General features: G+C 35.0%; 2 protein-coding genes across 2 annotated transcripts; both read left to right on the top strand.

Annotated features, from left to right (window-relative positions):
* Nucleotides 1–2,674: 2,674 nt before the first annotated feature.
* Nucleotides 2,675–8,537, top strand: LOC146739164 (uncharacterized). The gene is made up of 2 exons (XM_085503829.1): nucleotides 2,675–2,767; nucleotides 6,336–8,537. The coding sequence occupies exon 2, from the start codon at nucleotides 6,499–6,501 to the stop codon at nucleotides 7,885–7,887; it is 1,389 nt and encodes a 462-aa protein (XP_085359955.1). The 5' UTR covers nucleotides 2,675–2,767; nucleotides 6,336–6,498; the 3' UTR covers nucleotides 7,888–8,537.
* A 2,089-nt stretch (nucleotides 8,538–10,626) lies between these two features.
* On the top strand, nucleotides 10,627–21,296 carry LOC100376243 (uncharacterized). The gene is made up of 2 exons (XM_085503828.1): nucleotides 10,627–10,722; nucleotides 18,916–21,296. Exon 2 carries the CDS (start codon nucleotides 19,083–19,085, stop codon nucleotides 20,082–20,084), a length of 1,002 nt encoding a protein of 333 aa, XP_085359954.1. The 5' UTR covers nucleotides 10,627–10,722; nucleotides 18,916–19,082; the 3' UTR covers nucleotides 20,085–21,296.
* The last annotated feature ends 55 nt before the right edge of the window (nucleotides 21,297–21,351 follow it).

The following is a 21,351-nucleotide window of genomic DNA, read 5'->3' as shown; positions in this document are numbered from 1 at the left end:
GTACATGTGCACCCTGAAACATAATACAGACCTATATCTATGCATAGTAATTGCTTAATTAGACATGATTAGTTTGATGTTGATAAACATGCATATTGATCTATTATTAGCCCATTTCTGATATCTAAAAAAAATCTAATTTAAATTGAGTTCATTGCAGAGGTGCTCTGGAAAAATTAGACTAAAAACCATGGATGAAAAATCAAATGTATTTTCTGTATGTATTATATAAATTTTGATAATGTAAATCAAATTTTTTTCATGTTATGCTTTTTACCCCCTGAATTATCTCTTCTCTTATTCACTCACTATTTCTGGGTGGCCTTCATTAGCATCAGGGACAGGGTTGATATCAACATCTACGTGGTGTGCTGTACTTGTCATTACCGTCATTTGTCATTTGTTCTGAGTCTATGACACCTTCACCTTCTTCACTTTCTATAATAGCAGTGCATGCAACCTAGCACTCATTCCGCTATGCAAACACAAGCATGGTCCTTATCTTTCCTTTTATTATAGAATTTAAGCATATCAACATGATACATTTTATCTTTACCATTTATTTCCACAACATTTTCATGTTTGACCTGTTTGACATGGTTTTTCCATTGCATCGTCAATTTATTGTGGTCAGTTGGTAATAACACTAGGACTCAGTTCCCTACCTTGTACTATCTTTTTATGGATTTGCGATCATAACTTGTTTGTACCTTTTCTGACATTTAGACAAATCTGTCGGTGCTGACTAGAACATCTCCCCCAATCTTGTTCTCAAATCGAATACATATAGATGTGTTGACTTGAATTCTTGTACCTCAACATCCTTTGTCCACGGTTCTTTCAGAATCTTCATGGGCCCACCATAGAGGAGGTCAAAGGGGAGAGAACTCAAGACTACCTTGTGGCACATCTCTGTATGCAAAGAGTAAAGCTGGTAGATAGAGGTCCCAATCATTAGGTCGTTCATTACACATCTTTATTAACATTGACTTTAGGGGTAGTGCAGGTAGCGTTGAATCTTTCGACTACTAGTAAACCATTTCCCATAGGGTTGTAGGGTAATGTGGTTAGCTGCTTAATTTATATTAATCTACTGACCTCATGCATCAGATCAGAGATGAATTGACTACCTATGTATCTTCGTACTTCGTGAAGAATACCATTTCGTACTTCGTGAGGAATACCTACCTGACTATACACCTCCATCAATGCCTCGGCTACACTTTCAGTATCTATCTCCAGAGTTATTGGGAACCAGAATTGTAATTGCATATTACAGAGTATGACATGGCAGGAGTGTGTACAAATCTGTTGCTGAATAGTTGCTGGGTTGGTGTGGCTTGTTTAATATCTTGTGTATAATAATTATCTTTATTGCGTTCGTATCCCTATTAGGATTTTGACTAAAATGCAATACAGATGTGAATAAAGACAAACAAACAATTAAAGTGAGAATAAAAATACACACAGGAAAATAAATAAAAACAACTAGCAAATAAAAGTAGAAAAAAAAATAATGGTAAAGTAAATTGGATTGTTTTCCACATTTGTGTTGGTGAATGTTTAGATTACTATTGCATGTACATGACCTTATCTTGAGATAGCTGACTATAATGTTTTCAACTTTTCCTCTCTTGTTTTGAAACAGTTCTCTATGTATTTTGCTATTTGTATTATTGTTTTCTCATCTTTATTTATTATTTAAAATATATTTTACTTTTTCTTTATTGTTTGCTAAGGGTTGGGGTGATAACAGCTGATACAGTTTTTTTCTTTCTCTCGCGTAGAGATCACATGTTAAAAGAAAATGTTCTTCGTCCTCTATGGCGTTATTTTCACAACATAGGCATTTTCTGTCAGATATATCTGTGTTGTTATATCTCACAGTCTCTATTTGTAGTCTGTGAGCACTAATCCTCAATTTTGTCATTGATGACCTGTGATGAGTATTTTTGACTACGTGTAAGTAGTTTCCAAAGCCAAAGTCTGTTTTCAGTTCTCTGTAAGTGCGCAATTTATTTTTGTGATTTTTCCCTTTGTTATCATTGTCTAAAATCTGTTTACAATTGTTTTCAAACTTTGTTTTTAGTTTTTCTGATATTATTTTATCTATATTTACATTGTTCGCATTTCGCTTTTTTTCCTCCTGCCACAAATGGTCTATATCTAGATCTTTAAGTATAAGTTTTAACTCGGAAACCCAGTTGTATGTGCCAGAGTTGTCTAGTTCTAAGCCGAGACTGTATGCTTCATATACCAGCGAATTTTCAGGCATTTTTTTTTATTCGAGACCAGTATTTGATCATCTGTTTTATCCCTGTTGTAATTAATGGATACCTTCCTAATTCTAAAAGACATGCCACATTGGTCGCTTTGCTGTTAACTTTGAGTAGGTATTTGCAGTGTATATATCTGGTAGCGTCGCTTAAGCATTTATTATGAAACGCCGGAATCACGTATATTCGGTCTTGGCCCACATTCTGTCTACTTTTATAAATTTGAAGATTGTACACACTTTCTATCACACTAAACTAGTCACCAAATTAAACAACTCACTGACAACTGTATTAGCAAGCCTGAATAGGTTTCGATTGTATACAGCGCCACCAGTGGCTGTTCCCGTTTCGGGGACGATACCGTAAAAACGCAAGAGGGCGATGTAAGCTTCCGTTTCAAAGCTCTTTTGATCGACCGCTCGTCCATGTACTTCTTTCTGTTTTGTCTTAATATTTATTCGTCAAAATTTCTCACCCAAGTCATCACAATCGTAAGTATATTATCTACATGTCTTATTAGTGATGCCATATCATTGCATACAAAAATTTGAAGCGTAAAGATTTGTTAGTACTAACAGTGACCCAGTCATGGACGCTAAACTTGTCGTCTTTCGCGGCTACAGGGCCATATTTTGACGATCGCGTTGCAGAATGGTTCAACTGGTGGGGATTGAATCTCAAACAAACTGCCCGAGATAAGGACAGAGACATTTGAACCCTGGAGGGCATGAACATGTCTGCAAGCAACGCGAAATATGTTTTCATCTCATCCTTGCTTTGCAATTGTATTCCCCTCTTGCTTGAAATGTTTTTCTTTAATACAGCACTACGTCTAGCAATTTGTTTGTAGTTCTGAATTCAAATTAATACAAAAATAATAATAATAATATTAATTTTAATACACTATTGAACCATCAGCAGGTTCAGTACGGTAAATATAAAGTATTATTACATATGTACTTCAGTTTATTTTGATTCGTCCCTGAAATCAAAATCGGTATTTCCACTACCCATATGCAAATGAGGTCTGAGAGCAAACAAAGTAGTCCCTCCTGGAGTACAGTTTTTCGAAATATACAATATTTAGAAGTACGATATTTTCCCCTTGGGGTACATGAATATACTTGCCGAGTGAAATGAAACTTGAACAACAGTAATGGTACTTTTAGGCAGTCACTTATTTTGGCCCAAACTAATTTGCATATCACTCATGCAATAATGTTTTTGGTATTTTCACGGTCGATATGCAAATGAACATGGTATTTTCATTGGCTACCGAACTATTTTTATTTTGTAAACACATTTTCGTCTGCTATTTTTATCCAGTTCAAATCGTTCAACAACATTTTTGGCATGTCAGGTGTACATCACATGGAATACTACGATTGGGAGAACTTAATGTATGTTGACCACCTGGAAACTGAGTTTTATAAACCTTGAAAGGCTTTCAGAAGATCCACCAGCAGTAAAAATCATCGATTACTAGTATCCAGCCGCAACCATCAGCATCGAGATACCAGGTTTCTGCTGGCGACGTTGCGGCGTTACTCAGTTCCAAATAAAAAATACCAACGCCAAAAGAGCAACATTTTAACCGGTAATCAAGACTCAGTCAATCCACGACCAGCAAGCAACATCACACTCGAAGTTGTAGCGTGCAGCTCAGCGACAACCGCCGTCGACGAAAGTCATCCCGTCAATGGAGTACCGCAGTTGCACGGCATGTTTGCCATGCACAATTATGTGGCAGAACTTTTAACTTCAACATAAACTGTGTATCATAGTCGTCCAGTTCAAGTTCTGGTTATGCCGTGGTCCCAACTAAATGTCAACGAGTTATTTATTCGGACTGTGACTCAGATTAGACGTCTGATTATTTTAATTTCAAACAAACAGTGACACGCGTTCTCCGGGCGTGTTCTACACTGACACGCGCTGCTAGGGCGTAACACTTATATTGGAACATATTAATGGGCAATGGGGTTCCCCGACCTAAATTCCATCCTGGTTTGCACGTTCTTTCTTTAATACGAAATAATCAAGTATGGAACATATGTAATAATTAATAACAGAACCCCACACCCTCCCCGTGGCTTTCGTTGCGTATGGAAGTTATTTTCACTTGAGATGCGGTGTATTCTGCTGTACTTTCACTCGCTTCGCTCGTGAAAGTACGGCCGCAGGATACACCGCATTACTCGTGAAAATAACTTCCATACGCAACGAAAGCCACGGGGAGGGTGTGGGGTTCTGTCATATTACAAGACTAAGACAATTCTAAATACAATCCAATAATGAAAGTAAGAATAAAATACAGACTGTGTTAAAAAAAGAAATGTTGAAAAATTACTTAAATGAATACAATCAAAATAAAAACTGATCTAAATAATGTACTAGTAATTTAGCACCACCAATCCCCCTCCCTCCCATAGGTGAAGTTATTAAAAATTTTATTTTTGCTCAAATATTGTGTTTTTTAGCTCCGCTGTCGACTTTGTCGAGTGGAGCTTATCATATGTGTGATTGTCCGTCGTTGTCCGTGTCAATGCTTTACTCTTTTGACTTCTTCTTGAAAACTACAAGCCTGAATGCTTTGATACTTGGTGTATATGTACCTTGGGCAGGTCTCTCTTAGATTTGTTCATTTCATGAGGAGATCTTCAATTCATTTTTGGTAAAAAGTGATATTTTCGACTTTTTGTTGAAAACCACAAGTCAGCTTGCTTTGATATTAAACATAGGTACTACAGGTGGAACTCTCAGATTTGTTCATTTAATGATGATATCTTCAATTCTTTAATTTAGATGAATATATTTGTCATATTTGATAAAAAGTGATATTTTCGACTTCTTGTTGAAAACCCGAGGCCGATGGACCTCTCTCAGATTTGTTCATTTTGTGATGATATCTTCAATTCTCTAATTTCGATGAATATTTTTGTCATTTTCGGTAAAAGTGATATTTTCGACTTGTTGAAAACTGCAAGTTTGATGGCTCTGATATTATACATATAAGTACCTCATGTATACCAATCTCAGATTTGTTCATTTTGCAATGATATCTTCAATTCTCTAATTGAAATGTGCATTGCTAACAGGGGAGTTATCTCAGCTGAGAAGCTGCTTGTTTAATTAAACTTAAATTAAAACACTATAATTCTATATTGAATAGCATTGGGATTGAGTTATTTAATTCCAAATAAAATCGTATATAGAGAAGTGTTTTAATGTAAACATAACACACCTATATTAACAGGTACATGTAATTCAACTATATCAAAGTTTAATCCAATGTGTCCTTACAAGGATGGTAAAACGTGCATGTGTGTGGTATGAGTGTGTGTTTCTGACTGTCCGTTCCACTGATATCTAAAAAAACACTTACTGTATTTTGATGGAACTTGTTACATAGATGCTCTGGATTAATGCACAGATTTGGTCAGTTTTTTTGGGAAGAAATCATGCATATTAATTAACCTAATTTGCATAATGATTAGTCTATTTTCGGCTTTTACATTGATATCTCAAGTACTAATCATCACATTTCAATGAAACACGGTAACTTATGTCATAGGATATTGCACAGATCTGGTTTGGGGTAAAAGTCTGTGCTTATTAATTACCTTATTTGTATAATTAGCTAATTTTTAGCTTTTCACCGATATTTTGAGTACTAATCACTACATTTCAATTAAACTTAGAAGATAGAAGCTCTAGGACAATGTACAGATCTGATTAGTTTTGTGTTAATATGTGTGCATATTAATTACCTAGTTTGCCTAATTAGCCAACTTTCTGCTTTTCGCTGATATTTCAAGTGCTAATCATTACGTTTTATTGAAACTTAGATTAAAAACCACAGATGTTAAATCAAATATATAAATTTGGTATTGTGAATCACATATTTTTATGTTGTGCATCTCAAATAGCAGAAAAATAATAGGTGCCAAGCTTCTTGTTTGAAAGGCTAATCTTAAATTTTGAAGTAATTTTAATGTGTCTCCAATAATCTCAACTAACAGGAGTTTTTTCTAAGATTTCTTTGATTTTTTATTGCAGTTGCAGTGAACAGCAAAGAAAGAGTTGGAAAAATACATGTATCAGAATTGTATTCAATAAGATGAAGAAAATGCTGTATGAAAATATTAAGAAATGTTTTGTGAACATGTTGAGAAGTCCTACAATCATTTTGAATCATAAGTGTTGTGAATAACTAATTATTATGGATATGATAATATTAACATATCCCAGTGAACAATTTGAGAAGAGTCTTGAATCTTCAGGTCCTTCCAATCAGCAGATACAACAAACACATTCGAATGGGAAGCCTTATCAATGTGAATTTTGTGAGAAGGGTTTTTCGCATATCTATAGTCTCAAACGGCACAGGCGAATGCATACCAATATGGAACAATATCATTGTAAACAATGTGAGAAGAGTTTTCCAAGATTAGATAATTTTAAACGGCATATGCTTACACACACCATACATGAGAAACCGTATCATTGTGAACGTTGTAATAAGCGTTTTACTCAGTCATGTAATCTTAAACAACACATGCGAACACATACCAACAAAAAGCTCTATCTCTGTAAACTATGTGAGAAGCGTTTTTCTCAGTTAAGTACCTACGAACACCATAAGGCAACACATTGGTATGAGAAGCCTTATCAATGTCAACATTGTGGGAAAAGTTTTGGCAGATCAAGTTGTGTCAAACGGCATATAAAAACACATACCAATGAGAGGCCATATCATTGTGAACAGTGTGAGAAGAGTTTTGCTAATTCAGGATATCTAAAAAAGCATATGATAACACATACAAATGAGAAGCTGTATCATTGTCAACAATGTGAGAAAAGTTTTGCTAGATCAGGTACTCTCAAATCGCATATGCGAACACATACTAATGAAAGGGCATATCATTGTGAGCAGTGTGGGAAAAGTTTTTATGAGTCAAGTAATCTAAAACAGCATATGGTAACGCACACAAATAAGAAGCCATATCAGTGTGAACAATGTGAGAAAAGTTTTTCCAGATCAGGTACTCTCAAAAATCATATTCAACGGAAACATATTTGTACCAATAAAATGCTGTATTGTAATTTATGTGATATCAGTTTTCACTTTTCCCATAACCATGAATGCCATATGCAAACATATGCCATTGAGATGTTAGAAGACATTAATAGATTTAAAACGCACAGTTCTTCAAAAAAGGTCATTAAAATGCATCCTGCTAAAAAACACAAACTCCAAAACTTCACTTACATAAATGCAAAAGGGAAAAATGTTATTGAGACGCCAAATTCAGCAAATCGGTTACACTGTGATCAATGTGAGAGTATATATAGTCAATTATCTAATCAAAAACACTCGTTAATTATTCACAGGGGGGAGGAATGTACATATACCTGGGAAACAATAAATGATAGAAAACAGTTAACTGTCACACTTAACAGACAATACAAGTGTTCAAGTAAGAAAGAACAGAAGACACAAAGTACTGTACATGCTGGGTTTATTGTTGAGAGGAGACGTGATGAGATGGAAGGATTCAGATTATACAGTTCAACACATTACAATACTTACCAAGAAATTGTATTGTGAACCCAATTGTATAATCATGAGCAAAATTTTTGAAAGTTAACAATTGATAATTACGAAGTTCTTTCAGTAATTGGTCTTTGACAGGCATTTTGAGATGGCCTTCATTGATGGAGTACTTCTTGCATTGAATGTATCATATCAAAATGATATCATGCACATTTTCAAAGGGAAATTGATTCTGAAATTGACAATTGCACCTTTTATCTTTTTAGTAAAATGCATAATATATTATGATTATCAAGGGTGTGGGTGTATTTTTTTATTATATATACTGTAAAATGACTAATTTTCACCGGGTTTAAATTTCACTGATTTACCATTTCAGGCATATTCAAAGGGTTTTAAATTCACGGTTTTATCATTTAGATAATGTGTTCTATGCTCAATTTTACATATTCACTTTGTTTTAATGTAGCGCATTTTCCAGTATGCGAAATAAGCAAAATTAAAACCAAGTGAATAATTAACCTCTTTACAGTATGTTATAATTCATGAAGTAATCATTACCAGTTGTATTATATCCACATAAAGCAAGATTAACTTTTATTGGAATTATGTGGCAACATTATACTGCTATTGTTTTGTGTGTTTTATTCTGTTATGTAATGTAATGAAACATTATTAATAAAATAATCATCAGTAGAACAATATTCTATATGTACATTTATTTAAACAGTACCTGAAGCACACTGATTATTTGAACTAGTAACTAATCTAAAAGGTCAAATAGTCTAAGTAGGTCAATAACAATACTCAAGATCAAACATTAAAACATGTCATTGTTTATATTATGTGGATCCTACTACTGTACTCAAAGTATGGTGGACAACATGTTCAAAACCAAGGTCCTTTAAATGGATTCCCTATATCAAAAGCCTGCATGGAGAACATGGTCTGAGGGATTACTTTAGTAAGGCTTATGAGTTTGATATTCCATGCATGTACAACAAGGGTAACTGTTACCAGTTTACACAGGAGAATGTTCTTAGCCTAGAACATCTATGTACCAAGATTCATTGAAATGGGATTATTACCGGTAGTACTTGCGATATCGGTTTAAAAGCCAAAAATTAACTAATTATGCAAATTAACTAATTATCAAAATATGATGATTAGTACCTGAGGTATCATTGGAAAAGCCGAAAATTGACTAATCATTATGCAAATTAGGTCAATTATATGCATAGATTTTTACCCAAAACTAATCACATCTGTGCATTAGTCCAGAGCATCTATGTACCAAGTTTCATCAAAATCTAATGAATAGCTCTTTAGATATCAGTGGAACAAGTCACGGAACAGCTAAAAATTAGATAATTATCATGCAAATCAGGTAATTAATATGCAAGGATTTCAACCCAAACCTAATCAAATCTGCGCATCAGCCAAGATCATCTATACACTAAGTTTCATTAAAAACCAACATATGGTTCTTGAGATATCAGTGGAACGGACAGACACACACACAGACAGACAGACAGGGTAACTTCAAAAACTCCCATTGTGTGCTTCGCACACGGAAGTCAAAAACGGATGTAGAAAACGTATACTGCATTTACCGACCCACCGATGATAAAATTCCTAAAGAGGAGTTCATTCTCCACGGTTACTCTCGACTCGAAAAATAATAACATTTAGACTACTAGTATTTTATTGACAAAAGTGGGAGCTTAAGAATTAGAGGAAAACAAATTTAAAGCGCGGTGGTCGTCACACAGCGCGTGTTCAAATTTCATGTAAATAAACAATGTATTTTACACGCTTTGTATAAGTCGCTATGAGTTCCACTACTAAGAGGACGCGGCACGACGATTGCCGCCCTTTAATTTCCTGGTGTTCTGTATTTGTGGCAAATCCGGTGGCAAATCAATGAACACTTTTACCAATTTAAAAGGCAGCTGGGGTAGATCATATTTGAAATCAACTATTAAAGAAGGGAGCGAACTAAATATGCCGATCATCGTATGTGTATAATAATGTTGCTTAATTCGAGGAGATCTTGTCAGAATTGGATGAAGTCAATGTTATTCTGGTGTAGAAATCGGGTTTTAAAATCACACTCTCAGTGCGGCCGCACGCGTTCAAATCTTAAAATTGTAAATTGAAAGACTTTCCCCGGAAGTCGAAGACGCGCGCATGTTGTTTTGTTGTGTAACGTAAACCAAAGATACTTTTTCCAGTGTCTTTGCGTAAACTTGCACGCGTGGTATTTTGCTTTACGGTATACCAATCGACGTCACAAAAATAAAATTCCCTTCTATCGACTATCAACAAACTGACATGTTAGTATTTTCTGCCATGACACTGCAGGAGTATTTTTGCACCCCAGTCTCGCTACTTCCGAGAAATTGGTGTATGTACCATTGGGAACTCGAAAAAGTGGGGATTTTGCAAAATTTTTAAAACCGCCTGGTGTAGCGGGGATGTTAATTTTGACATTTTTTACCATATCAAACCCCATATCTTTGACTTCCGGGAAAATCGTCTAAACCATTTTTAGGTGTAACGTAAACTTTCACGCGTGACATTGTACTTCTAGGGTGTACCAATCGACGTCACAAAAATAAAATATCTTTCCATCGACAAACCGAAATGTTTGTATATTCATGGAACATATTTCTGCACCCCTGTCTCGTTACTTCCGAGAAAGTGGTCTATGACGAGACTTGAACGAGATTACAAAACAAAAAGTCATTAAAACATAATACAGTATCTCCAGAGGGCGATGTAAGTTTCCGTTACAAAGCTCGCTTGATTGATCGAGTGCTAGTTTGTTTAGTTCTGTTCCGTCTTCATATTTATTGGTCCAAATCTCGCACCCAAGTCATCGCAATCGTAAGTATATTATCTACATGTTCTATTAGTGATTCGGTGTTATTGCATCAGAGAAAATTCGAAACATTATAAAGATTTGTTAATCCAGTCAAAATCTTCGATGATTTTCGACGGCCACACGTCAATATATAGTCGTCTTTCGCGGCCCAAGGCCATATTTTGGCGACCCCTTTGCAGTTTGGTACAACTGGTGGTGAGTGAATCTCAAACAAACTGTCCGAGATAAGGGCAGAGACATTTGAATCATGGAGGGCATGAACATGTCAAGCAACGAAAAATATGTTTTCATCTCATCCTTGCTTTGTTCGACCAGGCGGTCCCGGTAGTTGTATGGGGAGTCCGCTTTGTTTGTATTTTGTTTCTCTCCTAACCTGAACCCTAACACTCCAGCCGCCCAATGTAATTCAATATCATGTCCCTCCAAATAACTACAAGTGTCCAAAAGAAGAGTATATTGCTTGTGTACATCATAATATGTACAATAATTGAAATAGGAAAGGGGCACTGAAGTAAATGATTAGAGTTATGGCACAGGGAGCCCAGGAACTATAATCAACTGTAGTACGCAGTCTCCGTCTATGAGCGGGGGAGGGGGAGGGCGGATCGCTGGTATCTAGTGTAAGAAATAGACAAGGGATGAAGGCTCCAGCCAGCTCACATTTTTAAACTCGAAAAAACAGACGAAAAGAATGAAAAATAAAATCAAAAAAAAAATACCAGGTTGAAGAATATTTGTTGCTCCTTCAAATTTCGCCAAAGCCTTACCTACATTTTATTGATATCTGTAGAATAAATCAAGAAAACTACACAAATTGACCCCACTTAGGAATTCCTAACGGTATGCCTGAACGCACGGCACAGCTGGAGGCGTGGCCTGTTCAGCATTTTGTCAACAACCAATCACAAGATTGGTTACGAACCACATCGAAGTCACGACTCGGTTAGCCTTGCTCAACTGTAGGTAAGACTTTGGCGAAATCTGGGCCGTTTCCGCTCCGTTTCATTGAACGTTTTGTCTTATGTGGGCCATTGTATTGCAATGAATAAGTAATTAGCGTCAGACATAGCCTGTTTTAGGTGGCTGAACAGAACAATACTTGTGAAATGATTGATCCTAAACAAGTATTCAGATACCGGTATTCACCGGCGGGTCTGTGGATACTTTGGCCTACTTTCAAGCATGAATATATAGATGGAAAACTGATGACTTTTCAGTATCATTCCAGACATTGCGATATATATATTAATAACAGTGATCACCACTATTGGGTTCCAAAATTATTTACGATCATTCAAAATATAGTGGTCATGGCTATCCTTTCAACCCAGTACTGACCTTTATGACTGTTGCAACGCCACGAGCAGAGAAAAGGAAAGCTGAATTTGATTCAAAGTGGCTACACTTAATCCATGGATTGGACAAACACCCAACAACAACGGCAAGGAAGTTTGTCAGTTTTATTCAAGATATAAATTTTCTGTTTTACGCATTGGAGCTACACAGCATGATGAAAGCCCTTCCGATGTGATCTCATTTGTACAGAATCTATTTGCACACGACTCCCAGTGTCTTCTCCTCGAGCAGACAGTAATGTTTCACATTCGTATTCCCATGGTTTCCATCTTTCTCAAATAAAACAAAGCAGTTGATTTTACTCAATGATTATTCTCGTTTGATATTTTTAAACAAAATATGCACTCATTAAAAAATTAGTAAATATGCGAGTTTTTTGTTTTTGCCGGACAAGAAAAACAAAATGCCGGTAGTTTTTTGTCGGGTCGATCGTGATCTTCGGTTTATATCAAAAGCGTGTCTCACAAATGAGGTATTTTTTTAGAACGATAATTTGATAGCAACTAAACAAATTTCAATCGTTGGCGTATGTAAGCACTGGACCATTTACTATCAAGGTCTCAAAATCCTGACGAACATTAAACCGTTATTTTTCTAGGTATGTTATACACACTTTGCAGTTGTACAAAATTAAATTAATTTCTCTATTTTGATGTTTTAAGCATATTCACCATGTTTTAATGTCAAGAATTTATCAAATAAACAATCTGTAGTGTTGTTACTTTACATGTTCACATAGATTTAATTTAGCAGATTTTACTTGTCAGCGAAAATAGCGAAATCAAATCTCAGTGAGTAATTTGGACGTATGGACTAGGCGATTTTGATGTAATTTCTAAGATAATCTTTATTGAATCGTTTTAAGGTAGCGGGACTTTAGTCGCATTGCCCCCAACCCAAACCACGACACATTGGTAAATAATCCATGAAATAGTTTGTCTGGACACATTCAAGTTCCTCTCATTGTCACCTTAAATCTGTGAAAATTTGGTGTTAATCCGACAACAATAAGTATACGTTATTTTTTGTTAAAGACCTTGTATTTTGAAAAACATAAACTCCTAGAAAACGTCCATGAAGTAACAGCAAAGATTTTCAAGCTTGTTTATCGGCACAATCAATTTGTTTTTCCATCAAGGTCTGTTTTAACATGTGTAGGGGCATCCAAATGTGTAAGGCTATTGGAAACCCAAAAAAATAAAGGAATGGGATAGCTATAATTGGATAAAATCGGCAGATGAAAACACCAAAATCAATGATCTTTGGAACTTATAGGCACACAGATTAAACCTGTGTTGTTGATTTTGGAAAACACTACTGAGGCTGCCTTGATTCCATCCAGAAAATCAACATTTTAACCAACTTACATGACATTCTATGGTATGTTGACTTTATCAGATGAAAGTTTATAGTGCATTTCATCAATTAATAAATAAATGTGAAAATCATAATTTTTAACACAAATAATAGTCTCGCTACCTTAATTAACAAAATATTCTAAATTTGTGTATTTTTAAACCAAAAAGTCAGGGACCGATGATCGCAACAGCAGCAGTGAATACCTGTGGTGATCGTAGCGTTACGCATAAGGTATATTTAGATAAATGAAAAATTGCTGACTTGTGTCAATATTGATTTATTAATTTCTAAGTCATATTTTGATAACCCGCAATCCGGCAGGCTTTACAAATTTAACCAAAACACTTTTTAACTCCACGTCATATGAACTGACAGTGACATGGGCACTAAAACTGTACTTGTTGTACACAAAATAATGATGAACCAGTTACCTCCATGGATAACAATATACTCATAACAATACTTTTTTGCTGTTTTATTTCAAACTTTATTTGACTCGATGCACACATAGAATACAATGAAGTGATATAAAAATGACATAGAATATATGAGCTATCAAAATGTCTCTTCTTTATTGTAGTTACTGTATCACAATGTTTGTTGAAGAAACTGATTATTATGCAAATAAATTATGTGAATTAGATTGGCATGGAGTAATAAAATGATATTTAAGAGCCACTTTATTTATTATAAAATGAAAATCTATATTTTACCACTATTTACAGATTGAGAGTGTACTGAAGATCAAACACTTCCCTGCCAATATCCCATTGCTCTTGGAAAACGTCAAAAGCTAACATTTACGTGACAACTGCTGCGATAAAAACCGACTAGGTTGTGTCACAAGTATCACAAAATACTAGATGTAGCCCAAAATTCGAAATGAATAAATTTTATGTTTTTCTGTTAAAAAAATGATGAGAGTACCGGTATCTTTATACAAGCAGCTGTTTTTACAGTGATAGCGCCCTCACATGTTAAATATTTTTGTTCTTTTTAAAAGGGTCTTTCAGATGTTCTCTCTATTACAGTTAAATCTCACAGTGCCCTTTGATTACAAGTATAGTGTCCTCACATGTTTTTCAAAATGCCCATATCAAAATCTAGTGTTTCCATATATGTCATAGTTTTTCAGACATTTTGATCAATTTTATTGATATTTGGTGATATTTGGTATGGATTGATCTACATGCAATTGCAATTACATTCACTCCTTATGCAAAGCCTATACCTTCATAATACTTGCTCTTATTACATAGGAGCTATTCACAGTTTAACTTTGACTGTTTGATATTTTCATCAATCAACGACTTTTGGCAGACTGCTTTCCCACTGCTGTTACAATCCTAAAACTTGTTTGAGTTAAACTATGTTTATGTTAGCTCAACCGTAATCACTTCTTCTGAGTGTACTGTTGAGAATTTGTTAAGTACTTGAAATAAAACTTATATAATAAATACATTAGATGAGTAAACAATAATTAAAAATATTAATGTATATGTCATCACCCTTTGTAGTAGCATGTGATTGTCAGATGATAACAAATTAAATGTCATGTTACCTAATAAATATGCAGAAATATAATTATAATATAATAACATATAATATAATAACAAGTTGGCTTAGATATAAACATTATGAACAGCAACATTGCTGATATAAACATACTGAAACGTTACATATTTGACCCCAGTAAAATGCATAGATCTGATGGGAGACGCATATATAGCATTCATCCAATCAGAATTGGCATAGCATGTGACAATTTGTCATAAACAAAAAAATAGCAAAGTGTTGTTAGTCCCGCAGCCCTTCCACAGATGTTGTCCTGTGTATGTGGCCCAATACTGAAAACAACTACAGTTGGTGAAACTATTCATGCAGACCATCATTGGTCTTGTAACAGTGATTGTTTAATGTAGACACCACACTAGCTCTTGATTCATTCATTCCTTTGACATGCTTCGCATCAGTCACTCTGTGCAAAATATTGGAATGATATTGAATCTTCATAATAATCATAGGCTTAGGTAAATGCATTTGTTTTATGATCCAATTCAAGATGGTGGAATGAGATTGTTTTTAAAGTTTACAGACGAGAAATTGGAACTGCGTTCTCCAGAACCTATCACTGGCCCACTATTAAACCTACGCTGTGCAACAATGTTCCTTGTTTCCTTGACCAAGCAAGTACTTGTATGCAAATGAGAAGTAATGAGGAGCCTTAATGTGAAATACAGTAAATGGGTGATAGTAGACAGAGATTCCGAAACTAAGTTTTGTATTATCTTGATGTTGTCCTAAAACTTGAGTTTGTTAACCCAATGCTAGTTTGGTAGCAGAATAGTTTTTTGGGCACTTTTCACATGAATAGCTCCCTAAGGCATGCTACATACATGGGTGTACTGTAGAGTACTTTATTTTCGCTTGGAATTTATTTTCGCTATTTTCGCTGAAGGGATGTTTCCGTGAAAATAAAATCCAGCGAATATACTTTTTTTCCTATATTTCACAATTAAACTCATCAAAAATCAGTGAAAATAAATTCCACACAAAACGCCCAAAAAGCCTTTTCAGCGAAAATTAATTCCAGCGAAAATAAAGTATTCCACAGTATTTATTTTATTGAAAAAAAAATATCTTGTACAAGTAAACTGATTTTTTTCTAGTGTGCAAACAAATGGCCAAGTTTTTGTTTATCCAGTGTACACCCAACTAGTGCATCTCATTAATATGCATGGTTTACAAACATAACTGAACTGAGGGTAAATAGTTTTAAGTTGGGCCACTTTCTTTATTTGCTATTTACAAACAACTGATAAGATATCTGTTTGTAGTTTACACACAGCTGATAAGATGTGTGCACTGCTGCCTTTCTAGACAGGAAGTACAGCAAAGACAAAACAATCGCTTTAGAAACAACAAATTTTGAATAATCAAAAAAGTACATGAATGTACCACTTCAATGTAATTATATGTTAACAGAATAAAAACTTACAATAAATTTCTGTAATATTTTTTTCTTGGCTTTGTCATTGAAAGGTGTCTGACCACGGGGTTACTTTCTTAGTCCAGAAGTAATGCAGTTACATTGGGAGGGGGCTCCCTTTTACAAAATATGGTTGCAAACAATAAAATACGGCCATCTGTGGTGGCTATGCATTGCATGAAAATTCAGGCCACAAACTACATGTAAAGGTTGATCAATGATAAGAATATGCTTGGACCTGGTTTATATAATCCATTTTTCAGAGTTTTCACCAAGTAGGCATACTTGCATGCTTAGGTTTTTCTAAATTCGTAAATTATGTTACATGTAATAAATCTGTCTGATAAATACTTGGTTGTTTTATCTAATGTACTCATGCGAACAAAATGCACGGCAACGAAATAGTAGCGTGCCCCCCCCCCCCCGGCCGACGTCTTGACATCGGATAGTGGACCAGTGTTTCACGCAAGGCAAGGGTTGACTTTTTCGTACGACTTCGGTAAAAAATAAAAGGATCATCTAAAATCTAGGTAGTTTTTATAGATGATAACAGTGAGTCCGGTTACAATTGAATTTTAAATTGAAGAGATTCATCTACAAGTATAAGACCGGAGGTTACTGCGACGGTTAAACGGGGTTTGATTTTTACAAGCACAGGAAATGCTACATGCCGGCATACATCACTGGGTCACATTTTACAATTATTATCAGTAATTCTTTAGTTTAGTTGTCATTCACTAATTATGGACGAGATAGTAAGCACGCGAAAATTTCCAAGAAAAAGAAAGCGAGGAAGAAAGAAGAAAAACATCAAAATAATGATCGCTCCTGTCAAAAAAGATTGTGAAAGAGACGATGCTGGGTTCGTACAGAACGGATTTCCCCGTCGAAACCAGTGTCAGCCATGAAGTGGGCGAAGAAAGTTTTACCGTGACACTGGGAGTCCGATGAATCAGACTTCGATATAGTGGGTGATACTCCTGTTCAAAACGTTCAAGAGATGTCTGTATCTCGCAGGAAAATATTGTTAACTTCCGACGTAGAAGAAGAAAGTGAGAGTGAATGTCACGGCCGATCGTTTGAAGACGGCGAGATTCGACTCATTGACATGTCACTGTTGAATGGCGCCCCAGAAAAAGAGATTTGTCAATTTTGCAAAGTAGGCAATATCTCAATAGTGGAGCGCAGGCGTCACGGTCTAGGCAGTTGTATTCGAATCGATCGAAACTGAGCCAGCCTAGCTTCCCGTCATCTCGAAAGAAGGGAGCAGTTTTCTAAATAAATAAAAAGGCTGCCATTGGAATGCGAGCGATTGGAAAGGGACGGTGCGCTCTGGTGAAACTGTCAAGCTATTAGGGGTTACCTCAACCAGTAACGGGTCCGCCCTTTCGCCAGTATGTACGAGCTGCCTCCAGGAGACTCCGAAACTCGTGGCATGCTTGAACTAATAAGTTTACAAACACAACGGCCTAAAAATAAATACACTGTATTTGCAAACACTTCAACTGCCAAGTGTAGTCTCTGTATTGTTTGTTACTCGCAAACAGAACCGCCAACTTTGCATAATCCAAGCTTTAATGAATGACGTCACCGTTATCAGCACAGACCGTCACAAAACTCCACAGCGTGAAAGAAAACGGCCAAAAAACAAAGTTTTTCACAGATATAAATGTCGGTTCATGATTTTTCTCGAAAACAACTTTCAAAGCATTTTATTTACAATTAGCCCATGTAAATTTTGCTGCTGAAACGGGAGTTAACGTTGATTGAAGTTTGAAATCATAAAAGTGCCGATTTCTCGGTGTTCGGTTTTTGGCAATTACCGTTGACCTAATTTTAAATGGCGTTTCAGTGAATAGCGCTACGATGTCGCCGTTTAGCTTTTCTTACTCTTTGATATGTTGGCTTCATATCCGTATTTGCATATTTGCAAAATTCTATTGCGTTTTTTTTTCACAAACCTCGCGCAAACCAACGGTATACTCTAACTTTAACACCAAAAAAACGTGCTTTAAATTTGTGTTTTTCGGAAAGAAAAAAAAAACTTAATGCAAAAAATAGAAATACGGATTTAAACTTCATATCCTTTGCTTCGAAACAGTGTAAAGTTTTTGATCGCATGAATGACTGTAGAGATGACAATTAAAATTTTATTCACGTTAGTTAAATTATCAGCCCCGCTGATTTTCAGAATCACGTGACGCTAAAACAAACACAATGTTCACAAAATATTAATAATAGGAAAATACAAGTCAAGAGCTTTCCAAACATATATAGATTGTATGGTTTCTTGTAAAATTTATTCCGATTATAGGTGTTTACATTTTTCATGCAAAAAAACTATCCTGCTACCTTAACCTGATGTTCACCTGTCACCAATGTGTTAACCCAATGCTAGCTTTGTATTAAATCTGAGTATTATTGCAATGACATAACTAGCATATGTATCTTGATTCACAAATTGTCATTATCATCTTATTTTTTATTGCAGTTGCAGTGAACAGCACAGAAAGAGTTGGAAAAATACATGTATCAGAATTGTATTCAATAAGATGAAGAAAATGCTGTATGAAAATATTAAGAAATGTTTTTTGAACATGATGAGTCCTTTACTACAATCATTTTGAATCATAAGTGTCGTGAATAACTTTGATTATTATGGAAATGATAATTGTAACATATCCCGTTGAACAATCTGAGAAGAGTCTTGAGTCTTCAGGTCCTTCCAGTCAGCAGATACAACAAACACATTCAAATGGGAAGCCTTATCAATGTGAATATTGTGAGAAGGGTTTTTCACAATCGTATACACTCAAGCGACACAGGCAAACACATATCAATGATAAACTATTTTATTGTAAACAATGTGAGAAGAGTTTTGCCAGTGCAGGTACTCTCAAAGTACATATGCTTACACATACAAAGATCAAGGCTTATCATTGTGAACATTGTAATAGGAGTTTTGCTCGGTCAACTCATCTAAAACAGCATAAGTTAACACATACCAAGGAGAAGCCTTATCTATGTCAACACTGTGGGAATAGATTTGCCAGATCAGATAATCTGAAACGACATATAGAGACACATACCAATAAGAAACCATTTCCTTGTGAATATTGTGAGAAGAGTTTTTTCAAGTCATGTAATCTAAAACATCACACACGAACACATACAGGTGAGAAGCTCAATCATACAAATGAGAAGCCTTATCATTGTGAATATTGTAATAGGAATTTTGCTCGGTCAACTCATCTGAAACAGCATAAGTTAACACATACCAAGGAGAAGCCTTATCTATGTCAACACTGTGGGAATAGATTTGCCAGATCAGATAATCTGAAACGACATATAGAGACACATACCAATAAGAAACCATTTCCTTGTGAACATTGTGAGAAGAGTTTTTTCAAGTCATGTAATCTAAAACATCACATGCGAACACATACCAATTGGAAGTCTCATCAAACAAATGAGAAACCTCATCATTGTGAACATTGTAATAAGAGTTTTGCTCGGTCACATAATCTAAAATTGCATAAGTTAACACATACCAAGGAGAAACCTCATCTATGTCAACACTGTGGGAAGAGATTTGCTAGATCAGATAATCTTAAACAGCATATACACAGACATCTTAAGAAACCATGTCATGTAATCTAAAACAGAACATGCAAACACATACGAAGCGAAGACCTATCATTGTAAATGATGTGAAAAGAGTTTTTCTCAGTTGAGTACTTATGAACACCATAAGGCAACACATTGGTATGAGAAGCCTTATCAATATCAATTGTGGGAAAAGTTTTGCTAGATCAAGTTGTCTCAAACGGCATATAAAAACACACACTAATGAGAGGCTAAATCATTGTGAGACGAGTTTTGCTAATTCAGGTTATCTAAAAAGTCATATTATAACACATACAAATAAAAAGCCTTATCATTGTCAACAATGTGAGAAGAGTTTTTCCAGAGAAGGTACTCTCAAAAATCATATTCAAAGAAAACATATTTGTACCAATAAAATGCTGTATTGTAATTTATGTGATATAAGTTTTAATATTTCTTGTAACCATGAATTTCATAAGCAAACTTACGCCATTGAGATGTTAGGAACATTAATAGATATAAAATGCACAGTTCTTCAAAAAACTATATTGAAATACATCTTACTAAAAAAAGATAATCTAGAACATCACCTCTATAAATAAGCAAAAAGTTATTGAGACATAAAATTCAGTAACTCAGTTTTAACTGTCGTGAGTGGATATATAATCTATTATCCAGTCAAAAACATTAATTATTCACAGAGGGAGGAGCACACATAGATGGGGAAATAATAAATTATATAAAACAGTCGCACTTAACAGACATACGAGTGTTCAAGTGAGAAAGGACAGAAGAACCAAAGTATTATACATGATGAGACATAATGATATGAAAGAATTCAGATTATACAGTTCAACTCATTAAATACTTAGCTAGAAATTGTATTGTTAACCCAATCGTGAGCAAATTGAGAATTACGGAACTTTTTCAGTAATAAGTTTATGACAGGCATTTCGTAACTGCCTTTATTGTTAGAGTACTTGCATCAATTGTATTGATATGATCGCATACAAATTTTCAACGAAAATTACCAATTGTTTCTTTTATCTTTCTACTAAAACATGTCATATATTTTGTTGTCGAGGGTTGTGGGTGTATTTTTTTTATTGTATGTATGTTATTAATCATGAAGTACAAACTGTTATTCATATAAAGCAAAATTAACTTTTATTGCCATAGTGTGGCATTATACTGCTATTATGTTAGGTGTGTATTATTCTGTTATGTAATGAGGTATTATTAATAAAGTAATCATCAGTAAAACAATATTCAGTTTGTTGTATATTGCTCGTTCAAGTTTTTAATATAGAAGATGAAACCA

The sequence above is a fragment of the Saccoglossus kowalevskii genome, chromosome 9 (genome assembly GCF_978046115.1).
Source record: "Saccoglossus kowalevskii chromosome 9, keSacKowa6.1, whole genome shotgun sequence".
NCBI lineage: Eukaryota > Metazoa > Hemichordata > Enteropneusta > Harrimaniidae > Saccoglossus > Saccoglossus kowalevskii.
This window is presented reverse-complemented; position numbering and strand designations above follow the sequence as displayed.